At 41.0% G+C, this 14,464-nt stretch overlaps 2 protein-coding genes across 2 annotated transcripts in view; one reads left to right on the top strand and one right to left on the bottom strand.

The window, feature by feature from the left end:
• Nucleotides 1-3,428: 3,428 nt before the first annotated feature.
• ddx1 (DEAD (Asp-Glu-Ala-Asp) box helicase 1) lies at nt 3,429-9,517 on the bottom strand. Its single transcript, XM_079180805.1, has 26 exons — nt 9,479-9,517; nt 9,307-9,358; nt 9,134-9,197; nt 9,017-9,046; nt 8,805-8,901; nt 8,606-8,653; nt 8,425-8,508; nt 8,188-8,271; nt 8,004-8,080; nt 7,807-7,879; nt 7,621-7,697; nt 7,426-7,540; nt 7,062-7,200; nt 6,766-6,826; nt 6,551-6,649; nt 6,310-6,399; nt 5,942-6,130; nt 5,756-5,807; nt 5,437-5,583; nt 5,248-5,339; nt 5,091-5,163; nt 4,901-4,973; nt 4,656-4,698; nt 4,473-4,568; nt 4,250-4,370; nt 3,429-4,093 (listed from the first exon to the last, which is right to left on the bottom strand). The coding sequence occupies exons 1-26, from the start codon at nt 9,492-9,494 to the stop codon at nt 3,963-3,965; spliced, it is 2,223 nt and encodes a 740-aa protein (XP_079036931.1). The 5' UTR covers nt 9,495-9,517; the 3' UTR covers nt 3,429-3,962.
• Nucleotides 9,518-9,836: 319 nt separating this feature from the next.
• nbas (NBAS subunit of NRZ tethering complex) overlaps nt 9,837-14,464 on the top strand; it is a gene marked incomplete at both ends in the record, with an annotated part of 132,100 nt that continues 127,472 nt past the window's right edge. The window contains 5 exons of the mRNA XM_079180714.1: nt 9,837-9,929; nt 10,312-10,363; nt 11,018-11,054; nt 13,047-13,124; nt 13,733-13,780. Coding sequence (XP_079036840.1) covers nt 9,837-9,929; nt 10,312-10,363; nt 11,018-11,054; nt 13,047-13,124; nt 13,733-13,780 — 308 coding nt within the window. The remainder of the gene's footprint in view (nt 9,930-10,311; nt 10,364-11,017; nt 11,055-13,046; nt 13,125-13,732; nt 13,781-14,464) is intronic.

The following is a 14,464-nucleotide window of genomic DNA, read 5'->3' as shown; positions in this document are numbered from 1 at the left end:
TCCTTATCATCACTGTCTTCACCGTGTGCTCCTTCCATCTCTTCCAAGAGACTCTCCGTCTTCATGTATTCTTTGGATGCTGCTTGTGAACATCTGTATTCATCTCCATGTTCACCATCAGCAGTATCATCCATCTCGATCACAGAACTTTCAGTCTTACCCTCTGCCGATGACATGTTCAGTCCATTGCTGCTTTTGTGTTCTGGCTTTGATGATGTGTCAAAGAGAGTAAAAACTTCTTTTGTATCTGTAGGAGGTTTCCTGATCAGGTCTTTGACTTTGTGCAGAATTTGAGCAGTAAAATCAGTCAGTTGTTGCTCATCTTTCAATCCAAGATCAAATTTTTTCTCCAGAATGTTAGTAATAAAATGCCCTTTACTCTTGTTTACCATTTTAGCAAAGTCACAGACCTCAAGTATGACACCATTTGTCACTAAATGTAAGTCCATTGTTTTCTGTGTGTTGGATGTTACATTAAAATCCAATCCTATTCTATTGCTGTGATTGAATGGTTCTAGACGCCTTGAATGTTCCTTTCCACACATAATGCGCCACTGCCATACTTTGTTGGAATCCATCTTTTTTTGGTCTTCCAGACTGCAGGTGTCCCCGTTGTCCATGTCTTTCTTTCCTGTATTTAGTTCATGAGGGAAAAAAAGGATACATGATCAACAGTATATCTTAGCCTGGAGTCATACACAATTTAAATGTATTCATAAATATCAGACATTTTACACTTACAGGTTCTCAAATGTGAGGATTTGCACTTTTTTCACCATCTTGTTGTGAACTTAATACATTTGGGTTTTGGACTGCTGATCAAAAAACATAAATCATCACGTTGAGTCTCTGGTTACTTGTGATAGGCATTCGGTAATATCATTGACATTTTCCTGGCTAAACGGTTGATCATTCTATCCAAACACCAAAATACTAAAGACCGAAAAAAGTTGCATTAAAGTGATGAGCATTTCTTTAGAGATGAGGTGAAGGGATTTCTCAAGCAGAAACATGCAGGGGCTACAGCTAAAGTTAACAGAGGTTGCATTGAGTTTCAATATGATGCAGGGGCCGGAGCCTGGGCCTGTCCAAAACCGGGAGATTAACAGGCTTTTAAGTGACAGAAGCTCTGCAAAGCAGCCGGACCAGACTGTCTAATCAGCTGTCTCTGGTGTTGACATCTTTAAAAACATCTTTGTGTTTTTGTGCGACTGTGGCCGACCTCTCCCATTCTGGACACAAGTTATTCGTTATTTGGTTCAGTGTAAAAAATAAAAAATGGCGACCTTCTTTACGATAGTGTTGTGGAATCTCTGTGAAAAAGGGAATTCTGGCTCATCTCACGCCATGGACTCTGTATGTTAATAATATTCTCCCTATCCTTCAAATTGAGTTACATTAACCACATCAATTGGATTATAATCTTTGTACAATGCAATTACGATCTGTTCTATAGTGATTTCAGCTTGCTACATACCTCGTAAGACAGGATTTAGCTTAGCAAGGAGTTCCTCCAACAGGTCTAGCCCACACTGCATATCTGCATCTTAGTTGGACATCCCCCAATCAGCGATGGGACGGCAGTGGTACCCTGAATGAAACAATTTTGAAAAAGTTTGTTAGCTCAGCCGCGCAACACTCGCATACCTCCAGAAATAGAACAGAGTTGTGTCTATTATATATATTTTGTGTGTTTAAAGTCATCATTTATAAAATGTATACTTATTCATTCACTCATTTAGTTACATTGATGTATGTATCTATTTGATTATGTTTTTTATATATTAATACATTTATCTATGATTTACAGACTTATTGAATGAATGTGACATGTCCTCTCATTGTTAACCGGAACGCACCGGAACTTCTCTTATTTTGAAGTCAATTCTTGCACGCTACTACCGTAATGCCTAGTACATACGCGTACCGCAAAACAACGTGCGGGCTGGCTTGACCATGTTTTCTCCTCCTAAATCGCGATAATGACGAACGTTAAAAGTCGACAAAGTTCCGCGTGCAGTGGACGTTAGCCTTAACCCAGCAAGTCTGAACTTTAACGGAGGGAAATACGGTGTAGACATCTTAACACTCACATAAAAGATGTTTTATTGTGAAGATCACCACGTCACCTTTTCGTCTCAGTCCAATCTGAGAAACGCTGGCTGGCCAATTGATCCCCACCACCACCACCACCACCACTACCACTACCACTACCACTACGACTACGACTACGACTACGACTACTACTACTACGACTACTACTACTACTACTACTACTACTACTGCTTAAGCTTATAGCTTCTTAAGATAATGCAGTTTAGCTTCCAACTCTGCCAATTATACATTTTAAATAGTTTTTTCATCAGCGTAGTTCAATATCTTTGGGCTTTAACATTGTTAAGACAGTTTCACAGTCCTAATAAACGCCATTTCTGCTCCATAACATGGGTTTTAACTGTCCTCTCCAGACCCTGAGGGTAGTCTTCCTCCCTCAAAATGTGATTTATTTAAGGTAACAAAACACCGACATTCTGTACAGCGACAACGCGGGAAAAACACAAGGAGGCTCCACTATGATTTCATGACTCAGCGGTGTTGCTCTTTCGATCGTGTATATTTCAAATACGAAAATAATCATTGTTTAGGACACACAACATTATTGGACACATAAACAGCCATTATACAGTTTTGAGAAAAGCCCAACCATTATCGAAACAAACGAGTGAAACGTACCACATGTAGGCTGAACAATCGCCGGATCTTCTTCTTCCTTCTTAAGTACTCGCACTACTCCCATGTGATGTCTTCATGTATAAATAAGGCTTCACATCTCTCAACTGAAGAAACAACATTGGGAAGAATCGATCCCGGAACCTCCACAGGAAGTGACGAAAGACCATCTGTGCCAGGATTTCAAAATAAAAGTGTCTAAAAACTGCGCGTCAGCGATTAAAACGGGACTTTTACAGAGATGCAACAGAAATATAGAAATACTTTTTTCCCACCAAAAACTGTTTCATATAGCACTTTATACATCCATTAAAACAAATCATCAAAAGCACAGCTGTTTTATATTAAACAACCATTTTAGAAACACAAAATCAGGGGTATTCAATTTAGAGGTTCATTTTCTACAATTTCCTCCCAGAACGGGTCCAAACCTATATCTAAATTGTGTCTTCCTAGAGCACTCTATTAAATAAAACAAAAAACGACAAACATTTTCACATCATTTCAACAATATTTGTCAATTTGGAAACTACGATACTGTTAAAATAAAGACGCAATTCACTTGTATGGCACTTATGGAAAACAAATAGCTATATCTTTACTAATTAGTTTGCGCAAAATGAAATAAAGGTTCACAATTCAATGAAATGTGGTCAGAAAAAACAATAAACAATGCATTGTTAATATTATTTGCGGGTTTATTCTCATTATTTATCAGACATGATACACAGGTCCAGATCTACTGGAATATAACCGTCACTCACAGTCCTCCATTTGGTGAAGCCCACACTAAATTAATGAATTCAACAGAAGAGGCATTCCTAATTATTGTAGATATTTCCTTCCTTCGTAGAAAATGAACTCAAACTGAGCAGGCTATTTATTTCAGAAAGCACCCAGACACACACTTTTTAGCCAATTACTCCATAAGGAAACTTAAATATGTCATTCAACCATACCAAATCAGAAAACAAAACAACAAATTAGGTCTGAATTAGCGTTATCATTAGACACCAAGGACAAGTTGGCATTTTGACACCTTACAATATACATTTTATGTACAGTAAATCATTTATGAGTTATGTTTATATGTTTGTCTGGGTGGAAAAAAAGACCCTTGAGAGAAAACTGCACACTGCTGCTTGGTTGCATAAAGACTTAAAGCAACGTGAAAATCGATGAATTTGTCTTTATTCTCTACGTATCAGTGCTGTGCTAGTTGGAGCTTCTGTTCAGAAGGCTCTGAAAAGCTGGTTCGGCATGTAACCCAGGTGGAGGAAGGAAGACTGGGCTTCTCTCTCGAGGGTCGCCAGCTCCTGGACCGTCGGGGCCAGAGCATCCACGTGGCCCTTGTAGTTACCACCTTGGCAAGAGCAACAGGTTTGGTGGTCAAGCAGTGAGTACAACACACGATAACTATAGATATTTTGAATAGTGTACTGGAAGATTGTTTACTATTCACAAAGCCAGTGTGGCCACAACATGCTCGTACACAGGGGTCCTTGTAGAGCACACATACCTCCCAAAGCCTTGCGCTGACCATAGGTGACCTTTCCATCGAAATCATCAAGGGGTACTTTGATGTCTGGCTCACACTGGGTGATGGTGCACTTTAGATGCTCCTCAACATCTGACAGGAGCTGTAGTGAGAGGCAAGGGAATAAATAAAGGACACAAGAAGAACTGAAAGTTCCATGATTGGTATTATGTTGATTTAAGTTCGTGTCCGCGTCTTTGTTCACCTCTTTCTCGTTGTACCAGATGGTGCAACCTCCGTCCTCCTTCAGCCGGGTGTTGTAGCAGCCTCTGCCTCGGTTCGCGCAAACGTGGTACCACACCTGCACAAATAGAAACATTTTATTTGACCTATTTTTGTAAAAATAATCCAAATGAATTAGCAGCATATTTTCTATAATCCAGCCAACCTTCTCCTTCTCCATTGCAACCAAGGAGATGGCCAGTCCCATTCTGCGAGTTAAAAGGAAATTAGATTTTTTTAAGTCAATCATATAATCCTGTCTTTTCCGTTGAATCATAATGCGATGAGACATTTTAAGATATATTCTGTAACAGTTGCAATCTAGATGAATTAGATTTTACAAACATATTCATGTGGTGAAATTTCCCACAGCACACAAACTCTGTCATTTTCATGAACGTTCATGTTTACCTCTCGGCTCTTCCAACTCTTCCAATACGATGGACGTAGTTCTGCTTCTCGTCCGGCAGGGTGACGTTAATCACTGCAGAGAAAAAGATGGAGAGAGTGGACTTGTATATACAACATACAGCAAAGCAATCTTTTGTAAAGAACACTGTATTTAATGTAGGAATGTAAGTTGTAAATTTAATATATTCACCATAAGGAACTCCGTGGACGTCGATTCCTCTGGCAGCTACGTCTGTGCAGACCAAGAGCCTCACTTCTTTTTTCTGAGAACACAAGAAGATCTTTAAAACATTGCTAGACTGGTTGTAATCCGAGAAGGGGTAGTTAAACAGCTGATGTACTTTTACCTTGAAGCGCTCCAAGTTAGTTTTCCTCTCGTTCGGCTTACGATCCCCATGCAGACAGACACAGGAGAGCTGGTGGTTTTTACTGTCTGGACCTAAAAAAAAGAAAAGACACCAATTATACTTTGTCATGGAGTCAAACATGGATTACGTCACCATTATTTAGAACGCGTGTCCGGTGATGCCTCCTACCTCCTCCTTGCTGAATGAAGTACTGCTCCATGTTGTCACAGTCGATCTTGGTGCGGCAGAAGATGATGGCCTGGTCCATCTTGTGCTCTTTGATGGCCCTCACCGTGTACTCGCCCTTCAGCATCTTGATGGCTTCCGACCACATTTCTAAAAAACGCACACGTACACTTTTTTTTTTTGTTTCTCAATCACGACTCCTGAAAGGAAAGGACTAAAACGATATCCGTGTGATGTCATTCATGTGATGAACGTTGACGCACGGGACCGTGTTAAACACATCACACTAGAGGGACGGCCTGTGCTTCCTTTCTGCTCTCACCTGCGGAATTGGCTCCTGGTCTGGTGTTATCTTTGGCATGGACTTCATCGGTCTATCCAACACAAATCGAAAGGAGAAAAGCTTTGTCAGCACATTATTCTAAACGGTGAGAAACAACAACGTACGAGCTTAAAAAAAAAAAAGTGTTGAATCTTGAATGTCTCTGGGCCAACACGAGGGACTCACCCGGACGTGGTTCTTGCCGAGCTGCTCCCAGAGGCGATCCTTCTTCGGATTTACAGGCACCACCACGTGGTGGACACTCTCGGGGACAGAGTCCTCCCCCTTCAGGTCCACCCAGGTGGGAAAGTGCATGATACGCTCAGACAGCTTCTTCACGTCAAACGAGTGCAGCGTGGCTGAACACACGATCACCTGGAAGAGAAGACCTCAACTGAGGCACAAGGACAGAACTGCCATAGTTCAAATGGACTTCCCCCCCCAGAATTACAGCAATAAAACACATTTTATCTTTGCACCACGACTGCTTTGACTTTCATCTGAGGGTGTTGTTTAGCGCCTACATTTTATTCATCATCACACACGCATTTTACCTGCAGTCTTTTGCCGTCAGAAGTGACCTGAGGGATTTGGTTATGGATCCTGTTGATAAAGTCTGTGTAGCCTGCGGACAGTAGGCCGTCCTGAGTGACACAGAGAACAGAGACCGATGGTGAGGGACTTCAGGGACTGTTATAGAAAGCAACCATTCACGACAGTATTCGTACTTTGTAGGACCGGGAAAATTCAATACTTTTGATGTAACAGGAAATACTCTTGATGTGTTGTACGTACACACTCATCCAGGACCAGGAAGCGGACTTGGGCCAGACTGAGCTTCCCAGTAGATATGAGGTCGTCCAGTCTTCCTGGTGTTCCCACCACAATGTCAATCTAATTGTAAGATCACACACAAAACATGGAAAAGTAAAGAGGTCAGTTAGTTAAAACTGTTTCAACTCCGTTTTTAAATATCAAATGTTTGTTTGGAGGCAGTACACGTCACCTACCCCCTGTTCCAGAGCAGCCAGCTGGTCTTTGGCAGCCACGCCACCAATCACCAGCAGGTTCCTGTAGGGACAAATATACCCACGTCAACGATGAAGCCCTGGCTCCATCTTCTGGTATAAAACAAGAATTACAAAAGGCAAACGCAGCATGCAATGACTTCACTAAATGCTTCAGGATGGATTTTGATGTGGCTCTGTGTTTTTAAAAAGTACCTACACGTGCATTTTCTGCACAATTCACAGTTTCCCTGATATTCGTGCCGACCAACGTGGACACCAGCTGTGTGGAGTCGTACCTGAGTTTGGGGTTGTCCACGTGTTTCCCACACTGCTTGACATTGTTGAGGGTTTGTTCGGCCAATTCTTTCGACGGCTCCAGGATCAGTGCTTTGGGGGCGTTGGAGGATGCCTTCGCCTGACTCACTTTAGCACTGCCTGCACCAACACAGAGCGAAGACAGTTATTACACATCGGAATACACCAGTGAGACCGTCGTAGTGGTGATCGATGAATAGGTGTGTCAGCAACGGTAACAATGTAACTTTAGTAGCTTGGAAAATATTGTGAAAAGAACTAAAGCATTACCTGGACTAACATCAAATTATCTATATATATGGTTTGTTTTCTTGCTGCACTTGAAATGAGGTTGCATCCACACACCTGCTTGAGAAGATTTGACTGTGTGGCCCTCTGAGGCCTGGTCCAAGGCAACGAAGCCACTCCTCGGGGCATTTTTAAAGTCTTCTCCCCCAAAGTTGAACTTCAGCTCTGCATTCTGGCCAACAGATCAGGAAAAGAGCCATTTGTACGGTGCAAATCTGACACCCGTTTGTTTGTTTTGTACCATTATTTTACCTTGAGCACACAGGAGGCAAAGAAGGGCTGAGTCTGCACATTTTGTGGGATCTCAAAAGCCACACCCAGGTCATTGCCTGAAAGAAGAACACAGAGAGATGGGGGACAAGAAACATGAGTAATGTTGCCATTTAACACCGAGCCCAGATGTTTTACAAAATCGTGACAGTGAGAGTGAGACAGCACCATTTTTAGAGAAGGAAATCTGGCCCTTGTCTAGGTCCAAGTAGCATCCAATAGTGTCATGCATGGTAAACTCCTGCAAAGAAAAAACATGTTTGAAAATGAGCCTCACATTTGTTTACATATATATATATATATATATATATATATATATATATATATATATATATATATATAAATATTGCCTGATTAAGTGTCACCTCTCCATAGCTGTCAAACTGCTTGTTGTTGGATTTCTTCCCAGTCCCACCAAAACCAAAACCGTACTTATCAGTTCCTGGAAAGAAAAGAAAAGAGTTTGTGAGATTTGGGTCATTTTTCTCTTCGTTCGACCATTTATGTTCTATCTACAGCATGGAGATTGTGAAGTGGAGAGGAGCGTACCCAAGTCCAGGGCGGCCTGACTGGTGGACCAGCCAATGCGACACAAACCCTGGTCATGGCAGGTCACCTCATAGTAGTACTTCCCTGGACACAGAAAGACAAATAAACAATTGCAAAGACATAAAATGATCCTGCCTTTGCAAATTCTATCCAAAGAAATATCTGGCTCCCTGTGAGAAGCACGTATGTTGTCTTGAAATCCTTATTTGTGTTGAGGTACTTGTGTGCATTACACACCTTTGGTGACCCCTTTAGTAGAGCGACAGCCGTGCCACTCTTTAAACTCCCTGCTCTGGCAGCACATACCATCTGAACCAATCGCTGTAGAGGCAACAAAACACCAAAAAGTGATAATGAGAAGAGGTGACAAAGAACAAAGCTGGAATGTGGCATTACATGCTTATCTTTATCCTCTTACCAAAAGCGGCACTGCGGTCGTAAGGATTCATCTGCCAATTGTTGAAAACTGAACAAAACAATACAGAGTAGGTTAACAATCTGCAGAGCACAAACCACTGCTTTTATAATAGTTTGTGTTATTAGACCAGAGCTCTGTACAATGTTATGAACACGTTTTAGCCGGACTATCAAACACACAGATATTAAAGTGGGCTCACTAGCTCCTCCAGTCTTGATGGAGGCTCTGCCCTTCTTGCCCTCCTGCTGATCCTTCAGGGTCTCATACACGACCTGGATCACTGGGATACTGAAGGCCTGTGGACGACAAGGATTACTCTTATTCTTTTAATATGTCACTTGGCCTGATGCGGTTGATGCAAACTGCAGAGGTACAGCAGCATTTCAAACTGAGTGGCTGTCAAGTACTTACCCCTGTTTTACCGCTACCAGTCTCTGCTGCCTAAAAAAATAAAACAGAAATAGCTTTAAAACATGTTGTGCACAAACTTGCTGTCTGCGACAACCAGGAAGAAAAAGGTAAACCTACCATGAGTACATCTCCTCCACCAAGAATCAGGGGAATAGACTCTGCCTGGATGTCAGTAGGTAGCCTGAAATCCAAAGGTTGGAATACATCAGTTCAGTGTCAACTGTAACAGCAATATGGACATACTTGACAATATGGACATGGCTTCGTCTGAGGTTTGTAGAGAGACTTACAGCCAGCCCAGCTCCTCCACAGCCTGCGCGATTTCAGGCATAACGCCCAATTCTGTTGGACAAAATACATATTTCATGAAGTTCGTACGTCCACGTAGCTTTTTAAAAGCTGTTTGGAGTTGAAGTGAAATACGAATGCGACGTCAACATGATGAAGTTGATATATTCTTACCAGAAAACGCTGCCATTGTTGCTGCTGCGAGTGCAATTTCACCGGATGTACCGTGTTCAGAATCGTCGGCTCGGTGCAACTCGTTTAGTGGACTAACCCGACAGCCGAGCAGCCAAATGTCATTGGTTCCGGTTAGTGAACTAGTTCGTAAAATAGGTTAAATATGTTACTACACGCATTGCTTTTTTGGGCAAAAATATATTTCTGTTAATATCATGTACAGGGTCGCTACAATACAATAGTAGGCAAAGTCAAGCTCTTGAGTGGGTAAGGCACATTTTCCAAACGCGGTTTCCTTGATGTATTTTGTCCAGTGCTACTCGCCGTAGATTTTTTTTGACAGCCTGTTCAAGTAAACATGGCTGAAGAAAGTCTGATTGAAGGCGAAGATGAAAACATTTTATACGACTTACTTGTCATTACTGAATGGCCGCCAGAAACGGACACTCAGGTCAGTCAGACTTCCATTCCTGCACGTTTTCCGTTCAGTGTGTAGGTCTTTGGTTGAACATTTATTTGTAGAAATGCCCAACTCTATCTCCAATCAGCTGCAAGGGGTCAGCCGCTCAAAAGCCACGTAGCACACACACACTGCTACATCTCTAGCTAAGTCCTCATCTCACATTGACATTCAGTGTAGTAGCATGTTTCGTCGCGAATTATTGTGCTATTAGGACGTTAGGAAGTTTCGTCTGCAAGGCAACATTCATATTTTGCTCCATTTAGCTAGCTATATCCCCAAAGTACGAGGCTGTCGTGCATTCATTAACGTCAACAGATACTTCATGATAACCACGACTAGAAGCTCACATGTCACTTTCTAACCTCTGCAGCTGCGAGGCAGCAAGGAGCACAACACCTCACTTATTGCAAAAGCAGTGACGGGTAAGTTCGGTTGTTTTTTTTGTTGCCTAACGTTAGTTGTGATGCCCTGCATGTCGGAAGGAGGGGGGGGCTTTACTTGATCACAGAGTATATATATTCAGCACGTGGACGTGAGTTGACGTAGCACTCCAACCTTTACGTACAGTGTAGGATTGGTACCCAGCAGGGGTGCCAGTTGCTGGAAAGTAGAGCAGCATTTCTGTAGGAGTAACTGTGTTTTTGACCTGTTTTGTGAGTTTTGGAGGATAAACAACATCTACATGTCTACCCAAATCTGTAATAAAGATCTCATCAAAGACTGCTCAGTCTGCAACATATCGAATGATGTAATGCATGATATATCAGATACGTACGTTCGCTTGGTTAAGGTTATATTTGCACAATTGTTATGATACCAGAGTGTCTTTATAGCAAAGAAAACAACACATCCTACGGTAGGAGGTGCCACAATCATTGATGAACATCATCATCGGTCCTGGAAGGTTCTATAGTTGTGTATGGTTAGACGCTCTTTGCCTGGTTCGGGATTAGAGAGACTGATTTCCAGGTCCTATGTGTTCTGATCATAATTTAGGATTTGACAAGATACGAGGATTAATAAAATACGTGATAGTATCGTTATTATTTTTACTAACTGTGATGTATTTCTTACAGGGCCATTCCGCTTGATCTTGCACTACTTGTGGTACAGGTAAGTTCATCACTATTGTGCCGGCAGGTATCTCTGTCGGTGTTTTTGTAATAGGTTGACATGCCGCATGAAGCTGTGATTTATGATCGATCTGCTGGATAATGGATACAGTGCACACTATGACAGCAGTACTAACGCTGAGCAACTTAGGAAATACAAGAGATCCAACTCTTTTAAATTGTGACATTCTAAATAATCACATTTAACCTTGTTCAATTCAATTGGAGTCATATTTGCGAGTTCAATACATTGATAAAAAGGAGCCTAAGCTGTAATCAAGAAAACACAATAAACAATAAAAACAAAATTAAATAGATTTTGTCCTGAAATGTACACCGTTTGTACAGTATGTGTGACCGTATCAAGAAAAATGAAGGGAAACCACTTTTAAAAGCATATTAGTTGAGGTTTTTTGGCCATACAGAGTTCACAACTTTAATATTATTTATTATTCATGAAGTGGTATTTGATGTATGAAGTATTCGTATATGATGTATGACATGTTACATCATATGAGGGCACTGATTATTCACATTTTATCTTTTATTTGGATGTCTTGAATTCTTCACTAACTCAGATTCAAAGTTTATTTGTAACCATTTGCTACGGACGTGAGTAGGACGACCCTGCCAGGCATACTTGATCTGTACTTCCTGAAATCTACTGCACACACGTCTGAGACACACAAACCTGTACTCAAGATGTATATTAGCTTCACCCTGCTCTTACTGCCCATCCTGTTGAGAGATGGCTGGATGTGGCCTGCAGTAGGTTCTGTAATGCTGCAGCACCGAGGTCTGCTTATCTTCTCAGCAGGTGGAGCCATCAATAACCTCGTTAAATATTTAGGAACTCCTCCAGCCGCGCACGTCTCTTAGCTCTCCTTTGCTTCTTGTGGAGTAGAAAGGAACAGGGATTTTATTAGAAACGGACCAAGCAGACTGCCCTCACATTCTGTGACATTTTCACGTTCAACAGAAGCTTCTGGCAATTCTGCAGAAGTTCAAAATCTGAATAGCGAAAAAATACAAAAATTCAATGATAATGAACTTTAAAAAAAGTAAGATAGTTAGTTAATTTACCAAATGGACAATTGAACAACACATTCAAACAATCCAATAACACGATGGCAGTTGGTAAACTCTCTCAAGACCCCATTTGTTTGACAGATCATTAAGTGTACATTCAATTATCACCAAATTAAATAAATAAATTAAATTGATTTCATGGCCATTACATTTTTAATTGAATACAATTCTAATGCAATGTTGTTTAATTTGAAATAGGTATAATTGTGTTTGATTGAAGCTAGTTTTTAATTTATTTAAAATGTAATTTAATTATAATTTAATACAATTTAAATTGGATTTTAATGAAATATAATTTAGTTTCAATGTAATGTATTTTTTATTAATTGTTTTACGCAACCTAAACTTTAAAAAATTTGATTTGATGCAACAATAATTTAAATCTCCCTCCCTCCCTCTTTAAGTGTAACTGAATTGAATTTAGTTTAATTTAATTATGTCTTTGATTTAGCTTAATTGTTTTATGTAATTTAATTGATGTAGTTTAATTTAAATTATTTTATTTTTAATTTGAACTGAATTGTATTTAATTATTATTTTCTTTAAATTTAATTTAAATGTAATTTAATTACATTTTTCTAAACTAATCTAGCTCCTGTTCATACTTGTGTCGATGAATACCGATATTGTATCTTACATTCGCTGACACAGACTGGTCACAGTGACTGTAGGTTCTGAAAAGACGCTGACGTGTCCTCAACATTCTGCGTTCCCTCTGCTTCTCCCATCTCTGGAGATCTCTGTCACTCAGTTCAAGTTGCTCTGTGAAACGTTGTTGATAGGAAAGTAAACTTTCCTTCAGCCTCATTTAGATGGACTGCTAGTCAGTCACGACACACAGTTGATACCGTGAAGCAGTTTATAATGTGTTCATCTTCTGTTTGTCTGATTCTGTAAACCTCAGCCCCTCCAGCTCCTCTCTACCTCCTGGTCTGGTCCGCCTGGCCAACAAGCAGATCAACTGGCAGCTGGTGCTCGCAAGGTGCTGCATCCCCCCCCCCCCACACACACACACACTCAAATACCTGCTACTTTGTTGCTGACGTGCACTAAGCCTTCCTCTCCTCTGGTTTCCTCTCCCCTGTGCGTAGCCCCTCGACCAGTCATTTAATTGTTCTCATTACAGCAGACAAACCAAATAGAAAGGCTGCTTTTTAATTGGCTATCGATCCCACGATGTAAGACGGCGTTAAGCGCGGTCAAACGATGCTGCGAATGTCCATTAATTTGATGTGCTTGATCCTTCCATTTCGTTTCTGTCTCCCCTTGAATTTTTCTACCTCGTTTAATTCCCTTTGAAACTATCTCCGCTCTGTTTAATGCTCACGATTATTATTGTTTCTCTTCACTTTAAGCCATCCAACATGGACCCTTATTCAAGTCTTAATCTCCCATCCAAGCCGGCCCGCTATAGACACACGCTCTAATTTTTCCTAAATCACCCCAGATGATCTTCATTTCATCCGCCACTTTTTAAAATATCAGTCATAATGACATTTTACCCCTCTCCCCCTCTGCTCCCTTTGTCTCCTCTCTCGTTTCTTTCCTCCTCTTGCTCATTCCTCACCCTTCTCTCGTTTCTCTCCACAGTAATGGCAAACTGCTGGCCGTGGTTCAGGACCAGTGTGTGGAGATTAGGTAATTATTGAACTCTCGCTATTTGAGGCACTCTGTCTGTGTTTGCAGAGTGATAGAGAGCCTTTTTAATTAATGTGGTGGTTTATCACGTCTCCCTTTTATAAAAGAGCTGCGGTCTCCGCTTGTATCTAAAGAATGAACATTTTGTTTTCAAGCATCAATACAATCAGTAACAATACAATCAGTCATAGTAAAATTATTTCAATTATGCACATATTTTGTGGCAATACCAGTGCTGCCTCAATGTTTTCATTTGTTCTGTGTGTGTGTGTGTGTGTGTGTGTGTGTGTGTGTGTGTGTGTGGGTGGGATATAGGAAGAGACCAAAGCACACACACACACATGAGTATGTTTGTGCTCATTTTGAGTGGTCGTAATTATTTTCAGACACAAATCCAATTTCCCCCCCTTTGCACAGAGAAAATGTGCTCACTCAGCAGTGCGCTCCATTGACACAAAGCAATGCTTTTAAATGGAGCAAAATTGAAATGAAGATCAATAGCAATGAAGCAAGTATGCAAATACGTCCTCGCTCTCCAGAGGCTGACGAGAGGCAAGTTCAACCGACGTGGAGCTTTGGCCCCCAAAAAAAAGGCCTTGTTGACTCTGTGTAATTGGACGTAATGTTCATGCACGTGCCGCCACCTAAACCCAGAGCGTGTCTTATTCATTGGTCTCTTTCACT

The sequence above is a fragment of the Pholis gunnellus genome (genome assembly GCF_910591455.1).
Source record: "Pholis gunnellus genome assembly, chromosome: 19".
Lineage (NCBI taxonomy): Eukaryota > Metazoa > Chordata > Actinopteri > Perciformes > Pholidae > Pholis > Pholis gunnellus.
The sequence above is the reverse complement of the archived record's forward strand: the minus strand, read 5'-3'. Positions and strand labels throughout refer to the sequence as shown.